The 21,683-nt window shown below is 33.7% G+C and overlaps 15 protein-coding genes across 15 annotated transcripts; 7 read left to right on the forward strand and 8 right to left on the reverse strand.

Moving 5' to 3' along the window:
- On the reverse strand, positions 216-2,669 carry BMR1_03g04021 (hypothetical protein; the record flags this gene model as incomplete). Its single annotated transcript, XM_021482222.1, has 7 exons — positions 216-353; positions 375-740; positions 761-1,312; positions 1,335-1,425; positions 1,446-1,711; positions 1,732-2,313; positions 2,334-2,669. The coding sequence occupies 7 exons, from the start codon at positions 2,667-2,669 to the stop codon at positions 216-218; spliced, it is 2,331 nt and encodes a 776-aa protein (XP_021338767.1).
- On the forward strand, positions 2,762-4,882 carry BMR1_03g04022 (hypothetical protein; the record flags this gene model as incomplete). The annotated part of the gene is made up of 1 exon (XM_021482223.1): positions 2,762-4,882. One exon carries the CDS (start codon positions 2,762-2,764, stop codon positions 4,880-4,882), a length of 2,121 nt encoding a protein of 706 aa, XP_021338768.1.
- Positions 5,056-5,840, forward strand: BMR1_03g04023 (conserved Plasmodium protein, unknown function; the record flags this gene model as incomplete). The annotated part of the gene is made up of 2 exons (XM_012793964.2): positions 5,056-5,112; positions 5,133-5,840. 2 exons carry the CDS (start codon positions 5,056-5,058, stop codon positions 5,838-5,840), a joined length of 765 nt encoding a protein of 254 aa, XP_012649418.2.
- Positions 5,888-8,318, reverse strand: BMR1_03g04040 (signal recognition particle subunit SRP54; the record flags this gene model as incomplete). Its single annotated transcript, XM_012793965.1, has 10 exons — positions 5,888-5,941; positions 5,963-6,134; positions 6,399-6,649; positions 6,732-6,859; positions 6,883-7,132; positions 7,605-7,752; positions 7,774-7,866; positions 7,890-8,047; positions 8,068-8,220; positions 8,241-8,318. 10 exons carry the CDS (start codon positions 8,316-8,318, stop codon positions 5,888-5,890), a joined length of 1,485 nt encoding a protein of 494 aa, XP_012649419.1.
- Positions 8,398-12,458, forward strand: BMR1_03g04045 (hypothetical protein; the record flags this gene model as incomplete). The annotated part of the gene is made up of 2 exons (XM_012793966.1): positions 8,398-12,089; positions 12,110-12,458. The coding sequence occupies 2 exons, from the start codon at positions 8,398-8,400 to the stop codon at positions 12,456-12,458; spliced, it is 4,041 nt and encodes a 1,346-aa protein (XP_012649420.1).
- On the reverse strand, positions 12,582-13,968 carry BMR1_03g04050 (translation initiation factor eIF-2 alpha subunit; the record flags this gene model as incomplete). The annotated part of the gene is made up of 5 exons (XM_012793967.1): positions 12,582-12,809; positions 12,830-13,013; positions 13,352-13,467; positions 13,491-13,798; positions 13,821-13,968. 5 exons carry the CDS (start codon positions 13,966-13,968, stop codon positions 12,582-12,584), a joined length of 984 nt encoding a protein of 327 aa, XP_012649421.1.
- On the forward strand, positions 14,137-15,182 carry BMR1_03g04055 (tetratricopeptide repeat family protein, putative; the record flags this gene model as incomplete). The annotated part of the gene is made up of 6 exons (XM_021482225.1): positions 14,137-14,366; positions 14,389-14,504; positions 14,529-14,663; positions 14,684-14,841; positions 14,862-15,008; positions 15,090-15,182. The coding sequence occupies 6 exons, from the start codon at positions 14,137-14,139 to the stop codon at positions 15,180-15,182; spliced, it is 879 nt and encodes a 292-aa protein (XP_021338769.1).
- Positions 15,220-16,182, reverse strand: BMR1_03g04060 (hypothetical protein; the record flags this gene model as incomplete). The annotated part of the gene is made up of 2 exons (XM_012793969.1): positions 15,220-15,518; positions 15,693-16,182. The coding sequence occupies 2 exons, from the start codon at positions 16,180-16,182 to the stop codon at positions 15,220-15,222; spliced, it is 789 nt and encodes a 262-aa protein (XP_012649423.1).
- On the reverse strand, positions 16,303-16,604 carry BMR1_03g04065 (hypothetical protein; the record flags this gene model as incomplete). The annotated part of the gene is made up of 2 exons (XM_021482226.1): positions 16,303-16,377; positions 16,398-16,604. The coding sequence occupies 2 exons, from the start codon at positions 16,602-16,604 to the stop codon at positions 16,303-16,305; spliced, it is 282 nt and encodes a 93-aa protein (XP_021338770.1).
- Positions 16,605-16,835: 231 nt separating this feature from the next.
- Positions 16,836-17,873, reverse strand: BMR1_03g04070 (splicing factor 45; the record flags this gene model as incomplete). Its single annotated transcript, XM_012793971.1, has 1 exon — positions 16,836-17,873. One exon carries the CDS (start codon positions 17,871-17,873, stop codon positions 16,836-16,838), a length of 1,038 nt encoding a protein of 345 aa, XP_012649425.1.
- Positions 17,874-17,977: 104 nt separating this feature from the next.
- Positions 17,978-18,831, reverse strand: BMR1_03g04075 (NAF1, H/ACA ribonucleoprotein complex non-core subunit NAF1; the record flags this gene model as incomplete). The annotated part of the gene is made up of 6 exons (XM_021482227.1): positions 17,978-18,118; positions 18,143-18,226; positions 18,281-18,343; positions 18,365-18,617; positions 18,639-18,739; positions 18,760-18,831. The coding sequence occupies 6 exons, from the start codon at positions 18,829-18,831 to the stop codon at positions 17,978-17,980; spliced, it is 714 nt and encodes a 237-aa protein (XP_021338771.1).
- On the forward strand, positions 18,906-19,235 carry BMR1_03g04080 (hypothetical protein; the record flags this gene model as incomplete). The annotated part of the gene is made up of 1 exon (XM_012793973.1): positions 18,906-19,235. The coding sequence occupies one exon, from the start codon at positions 18,906-18,908 to the stop codon at positions 19,233-19,235; it is 330 nt and encodes a 109-aa protein (XP_012649427.1).
- An 85-nt stretch (positions 19,236-19,320) lies between these two features.
- On the reverse strand, positions 19,321-19,986 carry BMR1_03g04085 (hypothetical protein; the record flags this gene model as incomplete). Its single annotated transcript, XM_012793974.1, has 1 exon — positions 19,321-19,986. The coding sequence occupies one exon, from the start codon at positions 19,984-19,986 to the stop codon at positions 19,321-19,323; it is 666 nt and encodes a 221-aa protein (XP_012649428.1).
- A 49-nt stretch (positions 19,987-20,035) lies between these two features.
- BMR1_03g04090 (peptidyl-tRNA hydrolase, PTH2 family) lies at positions 20,036-20,604 on the forward strand (the record flags this gene model as incomplete). Its single annotated transcript, XM_012793975.1, has 5 exons — positions 20,036-20,204; positions 20,225-20,367; positions 20,388-20,462; positions 20,483-20,534; positions 20,555-20,604. 5 exons carry the CDS (start codon positions 20,036-20,038, stop codon positions 20,602-20,604), a joined length of 489 nt encoding a protein of 162 aa, XP_012649429.1.
- On the forward strand, positions 20,725-21,337 carry BMR1_03g04095 (ubiquinol-cytochrome c reductase subunit 7; the record flags this gene model as incomplete). Its single annotated transcript, XM_012793976.1, has 2 exons — positions 20,725-20,947; positions 20,970-21,337. The coding sequence occupies 2 exons, from the start codon at positions 20,725-20,727 to the stop codon at positions 21,335-21,337; spliced, it is 591 nt and encodes a 196-aa protein (XP_012649430.1).
- Positions 21,338-21,683: the final 346 nt, after the last annotated feature.

Here is a 21,683-nt window from a genome sequence, read left to right on the forward strand (position 1 = left end):
TATTCATATAATTTGTCGCATCTGCATCCTCATAAATTATTGATCATTAGTATTTATTATTTCATTACATTACAAAATTCATTTTTATATATTTTTGTTATTTTTGTGGCATATATAATAATTTATTCAATTACATATCTAATAAACTGCTGTGGTACCGTATACTAATATGTGCTTGTTAGCCGTTTATAATGTACAATTAAACCAATTTTTTATCAATTTTCACATTGGAAAACATCATAAATTCCGTCATTTATCTTAAATTTATACTCCCTTCCACACATTGCACTTAGCACCTTGGTGTAGCCTCTCAGCGAATCACCAGTGGCTCCGGTTACAACATTACTATTAACCTATGTTAACCGTCTACCCACCAAATTAACACTCAAAATTGTTAGTTCCGCAAATCTAGTCACCTCTCCCTTGATATGCGCGGAATGTAATATGCTTGTTACACTATCTAGTGTGATATCGCCAGTAATATTTGGGTTAAAAATTTTATTGTCAACCGTCCCATAATCAGTAATCACATTATTATCATTCGTATTGATTAAATTATTATTATTATATTTCAGCAAACATTGTTTGATGATGTAAATGGATTTGTTAAACAAAAAATCTCTGGTAATTTCCAATTCTGTCTCCTTCAACTCCCCGCTTGTCTTAATTGAGGGTGTAATGCTGCTGCTGGATAAATAGTGTAACAGTTTGGCTGTGAAGTTGAAATTTAAATCATCTAACTGAATAAGAGATTACTTACATCCTGGTAATTTCTTCTAGAAAAGGCAATACAGGCAACAATTGCCAATTCCTTTGAATATATACTACATTTATCCAGCAGTACCAAAGATTCACTAATTACAAATGAACTGATACAACCCTTGACCAACTCGCCTAAAAGCCTATCAGTTACAGCGTAAGCTAATCTCATTGTATCATCAGACTTTGCTGATAGCAACCAAATAGAAGATCTTAAAAGCTGAGGAATTGCCTCTACTGGCAACATAGGCAATCTTTTTAAGCCTTCAGAATACAACTTTATCTTTACTAATCTTGGATGATGTAATTTTGTGGAGCAAAATGAATGTAATATTTGCACAAATTCAGAATTATTCAAAGTAGGTATAAGAGATTCAGCTAGCGAGAACAGATGTTTCATTGACAAAATGTCAGAAGTGAACGATAGTTCGCCTGTCTCTAACAGTTTTAACTCTGCTTCTGCCCTTTCATAGATTGATTTGTCGAAGGAGATGGACGAACCGATATTCCTTTCACTTTCCATCAGTGACAGATTTGGACTTAACGATAGACCCTAAGATTGAACAGTTTCTTACAGTTAGTAGGAATAAAAATTGCGACGGATACTTAACAGCTTCACTAGACAAACGAACAATTTCCTTTAGTAACCATTTTGAAATATATCCTCTGGATAAGACAGTAATTACTTGGAGATTTGATTACTGACGATAAGAGAAAATGATGTTCTAAATAATTCAATAGGGTTATTGAACTTGACTTTCTTCAATATATCTTCTGTTAATGAATTGACTATTTGATTAAAGAGCGGGGAATTAAAATTTCCAGTCATATAAATTCCGTATAATGATTGTGACAGGATGGATGGATTTTGTATTCCAGTATTGATATTAATGTCGGATAGCCTATCATAATTTGAAATTAAATATCTTTCAATTGGTGTATGTAACAATTTCTGAATAAATAAGCATTCACCTGTAACAGATTATTGACATTGGATAGGCCTTTGTTATCAATAGTGTAAATATTTGCAATAGATTCTAACGACAAACTTATTATTTCGGCGCTTAAATTGTCACTTGAAAGTAGTTTATCCGATATTTTTTCTAGGATAGAATGTATTATATCAATATTTGGCCTGTGACCATTTAAATTAACTGGATTATCAAAATTTGCATTTTCAGAAGATAATTCATCAGTAATTAATGACAATTGCTTATTTTGTTTAAATATAGATAAATAAGGTGAGAATAATGGTAATTCACCATTATTGTTTGACAATTTTGATTTGTATTGACCGTAATAAACGGAGAATAAAGATAGACAATAAGTCAGATGGTAAAGATCAAGATATACATTTGTATGAATAATAGTGTAGATTTTTGTAATAAAACTATCTTCCAAAGCTTGTAATTTAGTTTTGCAGCCAAACACAAAATCATCGGCATTCAATTTGTTTGTATATACAATTGAAGTCAACATTGATAAGTGGTGGATTAAAGCGGAATTTTTGTCATTTAATATTTTATTTGCGATATTACTAAGAAATAATTCGTCCTGTATGACGATTAACCTACTTGGTTGATTTTTAGTGAAAATTTACATGATTGTTCAGGGTTGAATAACGAAACAAGGGTGCGTAGTCTAAGGTTTAATGCTTTTTCGTATCTAATGTTGATATTTTTGTGCGACTTGACATTTTCACTAGTTATTTTGGAGTTTAATTGACGAATAAGTGTAATTTTATCCAGCAATAACGCTGTAACCGATGTATTATCAGTTGCTACATTTACTAGATCTGTGATTGGCAGTTGTAATAACTCAAGGAATGAACTATTGATGGTTTTTATAGCTTTTCTAATGAATCTAGTTGAGACAATATGAGTATGGGTGGTATAATGAGGTATGTTCATAAAAGCAGCACGATAACGTCTACACAATCACCACTGATTATGGGTCATCACATACTACCTAATGTTGAATAATTATACATTATTTGACTGTGATGTACAAATGGAGGTGTTTATACATCTACTTTGTGTTAAACCTGTTTCTCTATATGTCAATTTGTTTTGTGAAGAATGACCACATATCATTCGGTAAAAAATCCCCAAACCTTATAGCAAGAAACTTATTTTTCGGTCAAAATATAGAATCGAACAAAAATGAATATCCTCCTACTGAGTTTGATACAATAAGTCCTAGAGCGAAAAAGCTCGGTAGATGTTCTGACAATGCACTATACGATATATTCGATTTTAAAGCTGATATGCTACAAAATGTAGATATCACTAATTGTGTAATCAATAAACTGGATTCTATACATTCAAGGGAAAACTGTCCAGATTTTTTTGATATTTTGATCAAATGTCCCTCTGTGAGGGAACTTAAAACTTATAGATGGATGAAATATATGCATGATAAGAATGTTTGTAATAGGATTAATGAAGGATCTGAATTTGAAACTGGAGAATATTGGAAAGATCCTCCAGTTTCAGATTTTGAGCCCCTAAAATCAGACAATTCCCTGATGAATCTTAACTCTGAACCTGACACTACAATTAACATTCCTGATATAATTAAATCCAATAATAAAGGTATTGAAACTAATGGAAATGACATTCATGATGGTAGTGAAATTAAAACAAAAAATGAAGCCACAAATGAATTGAATAAACCTGTGTACAAGAAGAAAGTGGTGGGTTACGATAACTCGGGTTATTATTCCAATGTGTTAATATTGCTAAATGCAGACAGAGAAATACTTAAGCGAAGATGTGAGGCACTTAGATTGGATAATATACTAGGTCTGACAAATACTGACGTGATGCAATTGTTGATTGCATCGCAGGAATTTCTCATGGCCCCGAAAAACTTCAAAAATACCGTAAATTTTTTAATCGCATTTGGCAGGGCCAATCTAAATCTTCAAAATGATGATTACAAACTATGGGAAGATCTACCCAACCCCCCAAAGTGCATAAATGTGCCTTCAATTTATGCTATGATAGGTAGGAAGCAAATGATAGCACCAAAATTCATGTGGAAGAGGAGGAGATCAAAGTCCGAACCGTACAGAGATAAATGGCCAATATCCACGCCTGATACACCAAGTGCATTGTCAAGATGGCTTAACTCAGCGGAATCCTTATACATTCATACAACAAAGGGAGTAAAACATGTAGGAACTGCTCTTAATGACTTTGACAAACATTTCCCTAATGACAAGCATTACAACACTTCTTGTAGCATAAACAGATATGATTGTGCCACCAGTGTCGATTTTTTAGGCAATATGGGTAAGATGCTGAAATGCGTGCGGAGACAAAAGGTTGCAGCTAAGCCCATATATAGTAACAATTACACATTCGGCATCAACGATTTGGCTAATGAGGATGATAACATAAATGTAAACAATTGGTCTAAGGCGGATATTAGGAAAATGCTGCTGAAAAATCCACTATTGGGTTTACGCCGTACTAGGACATTGATCAATTGTATCAGAAATTTGCATGAAGTAATGGGGTTTTCGTACAAAGAAATATTGGCTTTAGGTATTAGATACCCTAGCATATTCACATGCGGGGACTACAAAAATCATGTAAACGCCATATACGATAGTGATCGTGACTTTACTTACAAGGATGTATTTTATCTAATAAAAAAACTTCCATATCTTCTTACATCCAATATCCCTAGGTCGATAAGGCCAAAAATATATTACATACGCCGAATCATGGGCAAAACAATTGATGAACTTCTGGAGTACCCTCAATATCTATCATTTTCTCTTCGAGATAGAATCATGCCTAGACACTACTGCCTAATGAATCTTCACTACCAGAACAAGTTTGACAAAGTATACAAGTATCTCTTTTGTACAGGCCTTCATCACTCATACGGTACGTTGGTTGAAGATGAAACTTTGGACAAAGCTTTGAAACTGCCAAAGGATTTGAGTAACCATTTAACGGCATATTACAAACTTAACCAGGAGTACAAGATTAGGGATTTACTATCACCAGGAGATGATCTATTTTGCAAAATATTTAATGTTTCTTGGAGGGATTTGGTGATCGCAAAAGAAAAGTCCATGTTGATTCCCACTCCCCAAGATCTGCCATAGTCATATTTTCGAGCCAAATATACACAGTGAAAATTCATTTGCAACTATTCACGAAGCGCGTCTACAAATTTTGTATTTAATTTTTGTATAGACAAAGTTAGAATTTTAACACTATATTACCTAGCATATCTGATTATTTATTATGTGGCAGAATATCATATCACCTGTATGATATGTTCTTGACCCAAGCACTACTTAAGATATCACTTAAACTGCCACAACATTTAAACGTATGAATGAGATCATTTAGAAACTAATTGTCAACGATTCAATCCCCTTTGACACCGTTAGGGTGTTGAAAGATCGCAAGTTCCTAGGGGACTTTACGCTCAATGAAGCCATTGACAGGGCTAAATCGCATAATCAATCACTAATTCTATTTAAGCCCAAGGCTAATCCACCAATATGCGTCATAGATACATTGGAAACGTTCAGCAGTGTCTACACTAGAGATAAGGGTGACAATGAAAATGCCTTGGATTTTATGTTCGACCCATGTCTAAAACTCAAACAAGTGCACATATCTAATATGTGTTCAGACACAGATTTTGAACGAAAGATCAACCAGGCCCGCAATTTTCTAATCAATGGTTATAGAGTTGAAATTGCCCTGGTTACTAAGGGCGGTCCCAGCTCCATTAAGAAAACTACTAAGGTCGAGACTAGGGACTTATATCCCACTAAAATTCACACAGATTCGGAAAGGAATATTGTTAAAAATGCGGGTAAATTGGCTGGCGCAGCTAAGGATAAATCTATGAATTTGGCATATAGCACAGAAAATCCATTGGTACTAAGGCTAGATAAAATATATTCACTGTTGCACAATGCTGGTAAGCCTTTCACCGTGAAAAGTAAGCTGGCTTCTTCTGTAGCAAATCAACGCCTAATCGTTGTAAAATTCTTCCCTATCGCAAAATCTAACGGTGCAAAAGATTTCAATGATGATTGTAAGTAATGACATCAACGCTAGTGCTTGGTTAACGAAAATTGAAAAAGGTCCAGTCACCGCTTACGTTGCTGCTTCATGAGGGCCTGCAAATCTTCTCTTTGGGAGAACTATATAACACCTCAGCATACCTCCTTAATTATATTTACAAGATTGGACGCACCCCCCATTTGTTTCAGCAGCCTAGGGTCTATCATGTTTTGCATCCTTGATACTATTTGTTGCGGATTCCTCATCACGCTTTGCATGGCAGATTCCTTATTTAGACCCATCTTTCCCATCTTTCCCACCATCTTGTGCAATCTAAATTACATCCAATTTGGAATTTTTTGATAAAATACTTCCATTACCCAATAATAATATACACTAGTTATATCACTTATTTAAATATTTTATATAACAAATACTCAGTTATATAAAATAAAATTATATTATTTAATACATATTATTGATAAAATATTATATATGATATTCAATAATATTATATATACACAATTCTGGCACGGAAATTTGGCAAGGATATCAAAAATATCGATACATTATTCATATTTTTAAGCGATGACTTACAACTTGTGCTGCTCAATAAGTGCCTTAATCTCAAATATAGTACAACCAGAACCTCTTGCGATTCTCATGGATCTGGAGTCTGTTATTTGTTTTTCACAATCAAGTTCTTCGTCTGTCATAGAATCCATAATAACCATGAATCTCTTAATCCTGGCCACACCCTCCTGCTCTTGGCCTTTTCCAATAATATTAGATGATATACCGGGTATCATTGACATGACTTGTCCCATAGGACCCATCTTCAATACGTTCTATATGATTTTTAAATAATAATAAAAATTGTTTAAATTTTCAATATTGAATGATTTCAAATATACTAAGGAACCTGTGTACCTGAAACTGGTCATACATGTCTCTCAAACTAAATTTTCCCTTAGATATCCTTTCAATAGATTCATTATTGCCGTTATTCTCAACCACTTCCTTAAACGTATTAATCAATCCATTTATATCTCCAAATCCTGTATCAATTTAGTTTATATACCTAGTAGACGAGATACGAATGATTGGGGATCAAAGGGTTCGAAATCGTCAAAATGCTCTCCAGTGCCAATAAAGATTATGGGTGAATTTGTGGCAGAAACCGCAGATATTGCCCCGCCGCCTTTAGCATGCCCGTCTAATTTTGTGATAATGACACTTCCGACGTTTACAGCCTTGCAAAAGGCTAATGCTTGATCGTAGCAAGCCTGTCCAATATGACTATCCAATACGAATACGATATCATCAGGTTCCTAAGTCACGTAAATAAGATATTTAATAATATAAATGCACTCTGTAATGAAGCTACTTTATATAGGCATGATACACGATTATTTCATAACAATTCAAGATTGATAGAAACATTATATATTGTATTTCATTGATATCCACTGAATAAACACAAATTTGTGATAAATAATTGCGTTTTATTATGTAAATTGTCTATATAAGGAAGTTATATTAGTAAAAATGGTATAATAATTGATGGAAAAATTATATTTGTTGATAATAGATAACTATTAATAAATTCACAATAAATGTGATTTCGTGTAATACAAAAATTATATAATACATTTAATGATTATAGTATTAATTTAATTAACGAAAATTATAAATGTAATTAACTGATTATACAACATGTATGGTTATACGTATAATGAGTGATACATGAGTTAAATACATATAAACAAATATTGAATAAATAGAATGAAAAATATATACCACTGCAGTAGCAATTTGCTTCATTTCCTCAAGCAATGATTCCTGTTGTTTATGCCTCCCTGATGTGTCAACAATTATCAAATCATATTTTTCACTCTTAAATTTATCAACGCCATCCCTTGCCACCTTTACGGGGTTGGCCTCAGTATAACTAATTTACCCATATGTTTACCTTCCATAAAAAGGAATTTTAGCCTTAGTAGCGTTTTGTTTTAACTGATCAAAAGCACCAGCACGGAATGTATCAGCGCAAATTAAGCCAGTCCTCCAACCTAGTTCACAAATTACATGCCTTTTCGTTGGTAGTAATGGCCATATTTTGTACACGTAGTTGTTTTGCCTGCACCCTGCAATCCAACAAACATTATAACATTTCTCTTTCCTTTCTTTGGCACATAAGCCTCATTTTTAGCGGTCATGAGATTAACTATTTCTGAAAATATTGTCTAAATAATAGTAATGTTACTTTTTGGATAAGTTTGCGCCTATTTGCGCCAACAATTTCATTGCCTTGGTAAATTGCCTTCTTGACATTATCTTGAAGTTGTCTTACATACTTAACGTTAACATCGGCCATTAACAATGACCTTACGATATCCTTAATAACTTCATCGATAATCTAAATAAGAAGTAACTCACTGTATTATCGATAACAGTGGCACAATAGAGCTTCCTCAGGGCTCCATTTATCTGGGAGCCAAGCTCAGCTAAAACCATCAAGGTATAGTGCTATCACAGCTCATTATCAGTATATTGTTTATAAGGAATGTGATAAAAATAAATCTCTAACTGCGAAATGAGCGATTTGAAGAAGAATTATGACGTATATATTGACGATATCATATCTTCTTTCAAAGAAATCTCCAGCTTCATTGGCAAATCTTCGGAAAACGAATCATATGTCCAACGTTCATATGAAATTGTAAATGTCACTTCCATAGCGATTAAAATCTCTCAATCTGAACGGCAATTAGTGTTACAAGAGTTAATTAACTCATTATCTCAACTTTACAATTTGACCACTTGTAAGATTACCGTCAAGTTAGTGTTAAAGTCTTTAGACAAGCTTATGATACTTGCCAAATTTGTCAGTATAAACACACATTCCATCAATTGCATTCTAAATTTACTTAAAAAGATCTTTACGGAATCTAATAATGATTCAGAATTGCTGTTAAAACTAATGCAAATTATTCTATCTCTTTCTTCACCAAATTCATTAATATACCATGATAATAACCTATTTCAGCAATCTTTCAATCTCCTTTGTCTGATTGGTAAAAAAATGGATGGTCCTAAAACAAATGAAATTGTCACAGCAGCACTTGAAAATTTACTACTACAACTAACATCGCTTTATACAATTAAATTGGATAAATTGTGTGATGAAAACAAATTTAATCAACTCTTTAATGAACATATAAATGCGATATATCATTCATCAGAATGTGAAATAATTCTACATACATTGCTATCTGATTTTATAAATCTGATTGCTAAGAAAGACGTTCTATTTGCTGAATTAACTACACCGAAGGCATTGGATTTTATTTTACTAATTTCTAATAATTTGAGCTTAGAATGCATTAAAAATGATCCGAATGTTAATAAGGTGCTAATTGACATCCTATTTCAGGTTGAATACCTAATTTATGATTCAAAGGTTATGTCCAAATATATTTTAATGGCAAATGGTATATTTGAAATACTTCCTAATATCACACAGGATTTTGTAACTCAAGTAATCAGTTTATGCAACAAATCTCACGGCAATGTATCTGTTGTCTTATTGCTAATATGTTTATTGGTATCTAATCACCCTAGATTAAAAGCTGAAAATAGCGAAACAACAAAATTGCTTAACCATTTCACTAACAAATTGTTTAATATGAAATATAGTGTTTCGGACCTATCAATATCATCAGCAGATGTGTTACAAGCAGTTGAAGAAATTAATGACACTTGTATCAATTTATCTAGGTTGTTAAGTAACGGTAAATTGGAACCTTTGGATACAAACAAATATACATGTATAATTTGCTTGCAGGGAATAATATCCATAATGTTAAAACATCAAAGAGAATCAGTGACACTGCATAACGGCAAGCCAATTTTCCAGATTTTTTTGTCATCAGAACAGTCGACAAAACTAGTATATTCTTCACTAAATCTTCTATATGGTATAAGTGATGATAAGCAGTTTATAATGGAGTTCGTTTGCAATCGCGCATTGTACGATGTAGTTTCAATTTATCCTTTGGATTGCGTATACAATATTTTCAAGCAAATTGATGTTTACAATGAAAAATTGTTGGAAATGCCCATTAGGACACTAATACGAGTGATTTACAATATTGTCGGCACTTATAATGGCGATCCAACAATTGAAATACTACATAGTTTGATTGACGAACTGCAGGTGGGCAAGGTAATAAATCAATTTGTTGCTGCACTGGGAAATCATGTGTTAAGGCCCAACATTATTGACATTTTGAATGATTGTCTAAAATCCACTAATTTGTTCAGGAAAAAATTTGGAATTGAAATATATCTATACTTGGTGAAATCAGGATCACTGGATGATATAATTGAATCGCTCAAATTACTTAATATTAAGGATGATAAATTTTACCACTATGCCACATTAAAATATTTTGATGAAATAAACACAAAAATTCAACAATCTACCGATACGCCATTGTTAAATATAGATGACTGGGAGAAGCTGTTCAAGCTGCATTTTTCGTCTGGTGTGATAGATACTCTGAACAAGTGTCTAGATGAAAAAATGAACTTTTTGGGTACTGATGATTGGCATTATATCATTCTTACGTTAGCAAAAACAACTAGTGTAGCCTCTGATAAAGCTGGAAATTGTGATAAGGTGATACAGATGCTAGAACAAATTGTTGATAACGGAGATTTTGATATTCAATCTACGATAGTCAGTTTATTCGAGTGTATAGGTAATTGCTGCAAGAATTTCTGCATCAAAGATAACCAGGATTGTTGCATACTTGGGGATAACGAAGGCTTTAGACTTGTAGGCATAATCTGGAAAATTGCGGATTTGATTGGTAAAGATGGTATAACTAATGAACAGCATTGGTGGCATGTTTTACAATCATTAATAAAGCTTTCAATGGAAAGTTCAATTGCCATAAAGATATGTTCTATTAGATCTCTAACCACTACAATGGTTACTTACTGGAAATTATTTCAATTTTTATTGCCTATGTTTTTTTTTGAATGGAACAAAGTAATTAATGTTGCCAAGGATAATGATGATTTGGTGGATCAGGAGTCATTATTTAATGTGTGTGTGCATGAGACCCTGGAAGTGATGAAGGCGGTTGAATTTGAAGAGAAATATCGCATTTTAAGCCAATTTATTGACCTTATTGCTTCCAGGTGTGAGGTTTCTGTTTTCGCTGATATCATCGAATATTTAAACGAATATAAACAATACACGGATACATGCATCTATATTCAGACAATTGAACACTTTATAAATAGGGCAATTGAGTATGTAGAGGCCAAAGATTCACCTAATTGCACAAAAATCAGCGAAGTAGCCTTGAAAATTTTAAAATCTAAATGTACATTAGCTTCTGACAACTATGTAATCATCATCTCTCTCATCCATTTAGTTACCATTAATAATAGAAGCTTGTTTACGAATGGTAGTATCGGCCAATCTAAGGCAATTGTTAAGGCGAATGGATGTGATTATTTGGATTTATGGTTCGGTTATATGGAGAATTTGATAGTATCAATCAAGTCAGATGTTATTTTTTTTAAGTCATCAAAGATAATCGACACTTTAACAAACTTAAATTACCACGATGCGTCCACATATATAATTTCTAATTATAATTCAATTTTGAATGCAGTCTCCCTACACACGTTGGAAAAGGTGCTGTCCAACAGCAATGTTTATGAAACTTATTGTCAAAGAGATATTAAGGATTTTGTCTATACAATTTGTTCCCTAAGCTCCCACATTTCTATTAGCTGTTTCAATAGAATATTGGATGCTGTATCCCAATGTTTCAGCAACTGTTGTTGTGTTTTGATCGAAAGGCTGGTGCATATAATGCAGCAAATGGTTTGTAATCAGAATGATGATTGGTTGAATCTAATACCTTCATTTGTAAGACTATTGAAGTATGGATTATTCCGTGTAGATTTTCACCTATTCTACATAGACAAGATAACACAAGTAATCAGATATCTTCTTATCACGAGACAGCATTTTCCAGATGAATTACTGACTTGTGTCTATTCAATTTCCTCTAGAACCGCCGATTTTAACAACGAAACAATGACCCTGCACTTGGTTCTCATTAATCTGTTGGAAATGGCACTTCTAGTTACTGAAAATATAGAATCAATGTCTATAGATGTAAATAACACTATGCGGATGTTATATGAAATACTTGATATTTATGCAGATAACATAGATATAGGTTACAACGTTACACTTAGGTATGTGTTACTTTATTTAGGTTATTTAATGATTCCCAAGATCCAAACCCCAAATACAGCGCATTTGTTACACTCGTTTTGCGTCTTAAAAAGTCTCTAAGTGAAGGAAACATTGTCGCTATTTGTGGCATATTACCATCTATACTCAAGCACAAGATATCGCAACCGGATCAAATTGGTTTGACTGATCCCGTATTTGAAATATTCAAACCTTATTGCTTAATTCCATGTATACTACCATATCTGAAGATTGCCAATGATATACATCAAGATAGTACGGTGAATGAGGTATACCTTTCAGCCGTAGATCTTGCTGTTGACAGGCTAACCTTTGGGTTAAATTTGAAAAAAATTGCGGAACAACTTTGAGTCCGTACATTTATACCTTAGAAACGCCTTGATAATTACTACACATGCACTAACGATTGCATATTAGTGAATAGTATTAATCATTGATAGTAATAGTGATAAAATTCAATTTAAGTAATACTCTTAGGTCCCCTCCTCTTCATCCTCTAGAATATTAGACTCATCTATTCTGCCCATTCCCTCGTCTTCGTAACTGGAATCGGAGGAGGATTCGTCATCCGATGATTCCTGATTGTCGATCAGAGACTCTAAGTGTTTTTCGTCATCATCTCCCATAACTATGATCTCACTTCTCTGCTTAAATTCACCCCCGTGATTTTTAACTATCGAAGCAGATATCGCCTCCATACACTGATTCATACATTAAATACCTTTTTTAGAAGAATAGTCCCCTTTTCCTTGTCATAACATGTTGTAATCAGCTCGTATTGTGGTGGAGAAATTAATTTGACGGTCACAGTAAGTTGATCGTCGAACTTTGAGAAATCGAGCATTAAAGCCTCCTTAACTGCATCTACTCCACGTGGACCAAAACACCAGACGTCAATGTTGCATCTAATTTAAAATATTAAAATAAAAAATATATATTATTTTAATAAAATTTTAATTTTTATACAAATATTGATAGAAATCGTATAAATGATTAATATGTGTCACCAAAACCCTTGCCTCACAAATTAACTTGTAGAGGTTACACGAATGGTATCATTATTCCCAAGTAAAAACGAGGCCTATACAGACTCGGTGAACGATTGGGGTTATAGCATTTATAATGTGATATTAGTTACATAACAGAGCATTGATGTTGTAATCAAAAAACATTTACTCAAAAAAACATTCATACAAATGTATGTATGCATATTTATCATGTAAACAAATAAACTAGAACACACCTCAATTTTAGTGCCTGTGGACTTAGTCTAAGCTGCACGTCTTGGATCAGTGATTTTGTAACCTCAGGGTCAATGTTTAACCCCTTGAATACAGCGTCTGGATTAATAGCAGCTTCCTAAGTTAACAAATTTTATGTACCTTTAGAGCATCTAGTGCATGTGGGTATTTTTTGTACAGAGGCCAAATGCAAGAAATATTAAGATCTTCCACCTTCATATTATGTTTCTGTGCTACATGTCTAACTGTCTGGTGAACTTTTTTTGATTTTGAAAATCTTTCTTCACATTTAATAATATCATCTGGTGAAACTCTTCTTTTTGATAGATCTATATATCCCTTGACAATATCCACCCTCAGGACTAAAGCTACCTCATGTCTGCCGACCTTCACCAACTTGTTGATACTTCTATACCTTCTCTTAGACAATTCAGACAACAATATTAGGCCTATATATTGATAATTAAATACCTTCTCGATCGTTGTACTCCAGAAGAGAAACATATACGCCTTGTACTTCTATCCGATTGACCTTCACCATTACCAGATCATCCGGTTTGGGAAATTTTTGTTCGTAAAAACGGCAATCCCCCAACGAATGTTTACGAATGTTAGCCATTGAACCTTTATGATAAAACTAAGGTTTAACTATAGGCAATGACGGAAAACAGGATAAGAGGCCCTACAATTGAAAATGACCTGTAAAGATATTTATACGTTATGCGAGATTACACATTTATGCAGTAATCGTTTTAATACAATTTTTTTGATATAATATATACTATTTATGCGCCAATACTGCACGATGAAACGAATAATTACTTTTTCACTAAAATATTCTCCTAGATACTATGGCATCTTTTCCAACAATTATCTTACAAATTTCGTGAACATTGGTAACAGCATAAACAATCGGCTTAACCATTTTTTTGTACAATATTTTAACACTAGTAGAACTGATGATATAAATTCCAACTTGTTAGTCACATCTCCACGAGACACTATCATAAACAACAAGTACCAAAGAGTGGTTACTTAGGTATATCTTGGACCCAGAGGATTATGACAGTGGGATTTACAACCTTAAACAAACTTTGAAAATCCAGATCATGTCTTTACCATACTTATCAGAGGAGATAGCCCACAGTTACTTAAGTAAGTAGGCACGCCCTTACCCAGACTTGGCAATGGCGGAACATCAAAATATACTATTACTGGACAATGCAAAGGAACATTACATGGCGTCTTATAATATTTTCTGTAAAATTAAAGGTGCACAATCACTGGAGGCTTTAAATGCTTTGACAAATTTTGGTTAGCCTTAACTAATTTAGCTGTAGTCCTACGCGACCTTGGCAACATTAACGATTCTGTTATAGTACTAGAAAAGGTACTGGCAACCAAAAAAGCAACAAATGTAAACCCGAAATTGTTGTTGGACACGCTAAACAACCTAGGGGTTATTATGCACGAAACTAAAAATTATGAAAAAGTAGGTTACCAGCAATGCAGGCTTTGAGGTATTACAAAGAGGCATTGCAACTTATTGGGGATTCAAACAACTTCATTTGTGAGTTCGTTGCACTGCTTTATTTCAACATTGGTTGCGCATATAGGGAAAGTGGGTCCATTTCGGAGGCATTTGAATATATGAAAATTGTAAGTACCGTAATAAATAATATACATTTATTTGTTGAAATCAATATTTAAAAATCAATATTTCAACAAATAATTTTGTAGAGCAAGGATATATGCAACAAACTCGATAACACGTTGGAACTCAAAAACAGAATCCAACTGGAACTCAACAATTTGGGACAAACAATTTTGTAATTATTAGTATAAATCCCATAATTTCTGATGCCTATTATCATTTCTTACATGATGCGTCTACTAAAATGATTTTATTGTTATTTGTACAAAACTTGGTCGTGTCAGGTTTCTTTGCTTTAACATCGACTTTACAGGAAGATTTATCATTACACTCATTTTTAACCAAGTCAGTCAAGTCATATGCATTGCCGCCATTACAAAACTGATCTCCCCTCACAATTGCACTATTAATTATCAATTTGCTACGTGTCGGACACTTTAGGGAGATAAAAGAAGTTGAACTGAATGACATGACGAAATTATCTCTTTTTGCCAATTCAGATAGTTTTAAAGAATCTAAGTCAGATAAATTATAATAGAATTTTGTTATCAATTACATTTAAAACAAAAGTTTCAAACAAATTTGTTTAATAATTAAATTGTGATGAATAAAACATTAAAAATTGTGGAGATGAAAATACATTTATATATAAATTAATATGTGAATTATAAAATAAAACAAATACTGACCTGTGCAATATCCCAAAAATGATATGTATATATCCTTAATATCATATGTCTTAATAATATCTGCGTAAACCAGTGCATGTTTATCATAGTACGTAACACGACGATTAGATTTTTTTATGTTATTGATCCATTTTTCATTGGTAATAATAGGCTGATTATTTACTTCATTGACTTTGCATGTTCTGCCTTTAAATCTATCAAACCAATTAGGATAGTGATATGATGTAGTGAATTGTTTTTCAACAATTGGATATCCAAAGTTATCAGTCTTAGTCAGATAGATCTTCGATTCAAATAGGCGTACAGGTCCTTTGGGGCAACAAATATTGTAACATTTATCTGGATTGGCCAAATAATCCATAAATGAAGTTATGATAGATACACTATCATTATCATTTTTACAAGCATTTTCGCTACAACGAGCTTTAACTTTGCAAATACTTAAGAATATATTAATCAGTAACAAAATGGTTGAGAATTTATACAACATTGTGTATGTAGTCTAACCCATGCGAGGCAGTGCAATAATTCAAATTATTCTGTATATATATATACGTGCACATAGATATTCTAATGAAGTATAATTAAACTTTATATTACATTCAAAATGTTAACAATTACGATTATTAATTCGTCTTGTGGACATATAACTGTATCCATTGTCACTTAGAATTGCAACTATTGCCTAAATCACCATTAACATACAGATTTATTGTTTGCTACCGCTACCCTGTTCCATCTTATTATATATTTGATAGGCAAATCTCCCCTGTGAAAATGTAGCAACGCTTTGCTGTGGGAAAGATTTGCTTGTGGGTCGTAAAGGGCAATATGAGCTCCATAGTGTAAACCATCCTTCACCGATAAATTAGACTCTTCTAAATCTGATAAAATATTAGCGATATCATTCATCGTTCCAAATCACCTACAATGTTACATTTTACGTGTAATGCTTGACCCTACATATTCACTTTACGTCACTAATCCTCGATCAACCCGATCCTAATATATCTGGATATGCTTGTAAATTTGTTTTTATATAAATGCATGACAATTTTGATACTTTATATGATAATATGTGTGTTATAATAGGCTAATTTGTATAACTTATCAAACAAATTATAAAAGAATGTTTTATATGTGCTACAAAGTTTCATAATCCAAATTATCATTAGCAAACTCGTCCACAGGATAGTAATACAATGACAATATACTGCCATTTAGTGTCGATTTGTTCATATTTTTATAACAGTTGGCTCCTTGTATCGCTGTTTCAAACTCCAAGAATATGCGATAGTCACTTGAATTGTGAGGTCTAATAGATATCAAGCTCCCATATTTCGAAGCCTCATCTTCCACTATGTCTAGTGAAAGCATATTGTCTGATTTTAAATATAAAATACGGCTAATTTGCGTTTTGTTGTTTAGGGTAAATATTGAATCCTGCGTTGTGATTATTGCGCTATTTTGGGCGACTTTTTTGGCTATTAAGGGTGTTTTAATACCCTGCTTATCCTTGCCTAACCCTTCTCCCGCTTTCCATCCCATTTTTTCCATCAGCCTAGCTGCTAAATTCTTCTTGCTGCCATTAGATGTAAACTCAAGTCCAATAGGTATAGCGGCTGGGTCTGACATGCTAGCTCTTTTCTTCCAAGCTTCCTCCCCTGTAACATTTAAGTCAATGCCACGTCTGGGTATTGATCTATTATCACTTATCTTCCGCTTAACTTCTTTTTCATTAATGTACCTGTCGTAGCTATTGGGATATGCCGGATTGTATTCCTCGTCATCTAGTGAATTATATTTATAAGTAGTAACATCAGCATCATCTATTGATACTGGAGAATTATTATTACTATTAATTGCAACTATAGATCTATTCGAATCTGATGAATTGTCTGGTTTTGTTGGCAATGCTGAAAAATGGATTTGTATTGGCCGCGCACTATTTGATGATTTTGATTGTGATGATACGTGATTTTGTTGACTTAATGAATAATTTTGTAATTGTTGTGATGTCGATTGGTTTGACGAGTGAAATTTGGTATTACTGATGGTAGTGACTGTTTGTGTAGGTTTCAATAGTGGTTTAATGGCGTCACTTATGAATATGGTTGGTTTAAAACCATCTTCATCTCCAAATTGTGGAGGGGGTAAATCGCCATACAATGAATCTATCATTATGCACAACTTATAGAATAGACCGCATAGTCTACCTCATTGCTGGTTAAATGCCATATGTGGTGTAAACATTTGTATAGGTTAGGTATCATGCTATGGTATAATTATGAAGATAGTTTGTCATAATTAATGGTAATATTACTCCTGGTTTTAACGCTAGAATTGTCACAATCCGAATTTTCACCACTGTCTACCTCATTCGTGACGAGTGTACTGTGGGCCACATCGCAAAATATATCTGTTCCCTTGATGATAATATTAACATATACCTTAACAATATCCGATTGCTCACTTGGGTTGACTAGATTAACCCTGTAATAGTGAGAGGTAACTGGGCCAAAGACATCGGTTATCTGCGTTACACCCTTCCTTATACAATTAATACAGTATTTAAAAACAAGACATACCGTCCCTATAATTGTGCGGTCGCTTAAACAGACAATAGAACCCAGGTCAAAAGGTATTGATTTCTGTGTAAACTTAGCGATTACATCAAATGAGTGTACGATTATAGAAGATTCAACTTGCGATGTTACGACGCCAATTTTCTTAATTTCTAGTGCTTCAGGCACAATTTTAGGCAAATTAATTATCTCAATGTTTGTTATATCGTCGAGATTGGTGATCTTTTTTTCGCTATCTACACAAATGTCACTTTCATTAGTGTTGATTGTATGATTTAGTGTTGGATATTCCTTTACTTCATCATCTGAAATAGAATCAAAGGCTCCATCTAGGTTTAACCTATGTAATTGCCATTTTTACCCCAATAAACCGATTTGTCTGAGAAAATCTTCGCTATTGGTGTAAGTTCGTGGTCTAGACTTGTTTGAAGCATCAATTGCAGTGAGTTTGGCATTCTCAATCTCCATAAAAAGTTATTTACCTGTGCAATGTGTGACACTAGGTAGAGGTCATCTCTCTCGTTTTGCCCGTCTATTACTATTTTCTCGCTCATCTAAACACCAATCTAATCATACATTAACCACACATTCATTACAATTTGTGGTTTAACCCTTATTACCATACACTATGCTTAGATTATGTAACGGGTCATATTGTTACATTAGTACAGCTAGAATACTAATAAATAATGTTAACATATGTAATTATTTATTGAGTGCAGGTATAATTGATATGGATATCATATATAAATCTCCAATGCCCATTAGTCCAGTTGGATACATTCGAAACTCAGTTGATAAAAGCAATATCATATATTCTAGACGGCATAGAGGTGGCAAGGTTGCAAATAAAATGAGAGTATTAGAGAAACGCAAGAGAAGGGAACAGGAAAAACTGGCAAAAATATCCCAAAATACACCAGAATTCATCAAATTATCCAGGGATGTCAATAAATAACTAAATAATCAATTGGAAAATATTGTACCTAATTGTATACTAGTGTAATTAGGGCTGTGGCTAATAATTGAAAATAATCAAGATGTTATACATTAAAAGTAGTGCGATTTCCACAACTGGTACATTCGTACATGATTGTCATTCCTTCATCGGCAGATCTGGCTTGGAATGTCGAGTAATACTGTTCTTCATTTCCACATTTTTGACATATCTCTTTAACTGTTTGAGTCCCTTTGGAAAATGATGACTTTGCCATTTCTAGAAGAGAAATATTTGTTTCATTTAAATAATCCTTCCACAAATCCTTGCCCTGCTGATCATAAACGTAGGATTCCCTGCAGCCAAACAAATACAAGCTTTTGTCGTCAAAACTATCAACTGGCAACAGATCTTCCCTAGTGCTGGATAATATTGCAGGTGCAATAATGTAGCCACAATCAACACAACAAATTTTGCCGCTGTTAAATACTTCATTTGGACTACTAAAATCAACATCCCTGGAGCATTGTGGACATCCCCTCGCAATCAAATAGTTGTAACTCCTTGAATTGTTTATTATATATTTCGGTTTGGCACGAATGTTGTTTCGACTGCATTCAGTGTCCTGTAGTAATGACTTCAACAAATTATGTGTTTCAGAGATGTCGTTGCCAATTAGTAGTTCAGCTAGGTCATTGTCGTGTAAATTTACCGCTAAATTGCTGCCACTTATAGCAGAATTTATTAGCAATGACAGATGGTCATCGCCCATCAGAATACAGTGAAACTGGCGTGTATGCACTACATCATGGATTGGGTGAATGCTAGGGGAGATTCTGATATTCATAATTGGAGTGGTTATAGGCTGTAGGTACGAATTTTTTCTAGAATTTTTTTTCTGGAGAATCTATTTCACCTTACAATCCCAAATAATCAAAAGTACCGACATTAACAACGATGAAATGAAGCTAGTGCTTTGTGTCAGAAGTGGTACCACAGCTCTGATATAGACTTGAAAATGGGAAAGGGAAAAATTGCTTCACAGTGTGGACACGCAGCAATTGGAGCTTATTCAGATTGTTTAGCTAATGAATGTAAATATTTGAAAAAATGGCTGGCTGGAGGGCAGCGGAAAATTGTAGTCAAAATTCCAGTGCGTAACTACTGATACAGGATTGTGAAGCAATGACCAATGTGTATAAATTAGCTAAACTAAACGCCATAAACGCGCACATAGTGTCGGATGCAGTAATATAAAAATAAATTAGGGGAAAACACAAGTGCCTAATGGATCAAAAACTGTGATAGCAGTGGGTCCTGGTAATCGTTAATTCACGTAGGACCCGCACATTTGATTGATAAAATTACAGGACAATTTGCGCTGCTTTGATTTTAGTACCAATAGTTATTGTAGTTTAGCAATAGTTATACATACGATAATCAGTGACAAGATTTGTTATGGGGTGTAGTAATTTACACCTTTTGTACAAGGTACATTTGGTGCCGAGCAATGTTACTTAATAGGGAATTAAATAGGATTGTAGCTAAACGGGCTTTAAGGTCCGTAAAGAACTCTTTAGGTCCCACTCCGCGCTGGAAAGATATGTGCGATGGGCATTCTATGCTATCCAAATTATATCATAAACTAGTCGCTCCTTGGTTTTACAAATATTTTACTGGGCCTCTAGAGCGATGGAGAATGGCATCACTCACGCGCTATCTACGCGAACATGGTATGTGACAACTCTTATATAGGATTGATGTTTGACGACTTGATGTCTGACAGGGAACCAATTGTGGAAAGAGCTATATCATTGTTACCGGATGACATAGCTACGGGACGCTATAGGCGGATTGTGCGAGGAATGCATGTTAATTTCCTGCGTCTAACACTACCTTTGCATGAACAAAATTATGATCCTTTTGTTCCATATTTGGCACCTTATATAGAAGAGGCCAAATTTCAGTTACAAGAGGAGGAGGAGTTGCTGGGTTATCACCCTCAGGATAGGAGATTGTTTTGCGGTGGTACCACTGGATTTGGTGATTTTGAGCCTGGAATGCATTTTTTGACTTGTATGCCCAATCTGTATGGTGCGGCCATGGGTAACGTTAAAAAATGACAATCATTTTGCTAGAAAATCGCTAAATTATCGTCACATTTGTTACTTTGTATGTAACCAAGTTATTTCTATAACTTTGTAAACTTAATTATATTGTCAATGTGTTGTTGCGCCGTTGTAGCTGCCAATTAATTGCACAAGTATATGAGTGAATTTACTGGAATTTACTGTTGATATGAAAACGAAATTGCAATTTGTATTATTAATTGCAAGTGACACCTATATCTATGTACTAATTGTAGTATTGGTGTAATTTACACGCAAAATCGCAGTATTTATATTGATAATGGATTGACCTATGATGGTCAATCATGGCTGATGAAATTGATAATATATAATATTACTG

Source organism: Babesia microti, chromosome III (genome assembly GCF_000691945.2).
Source record: "Babesia microti strain RI chromosome III, complete genome".
NCBI classification, from domain to species: domain Eukaryota; phylum Apicomplexa; class Aconoidasida; order Piroplasmida; family Babesiidae; genus Babesia; species Babesia microti.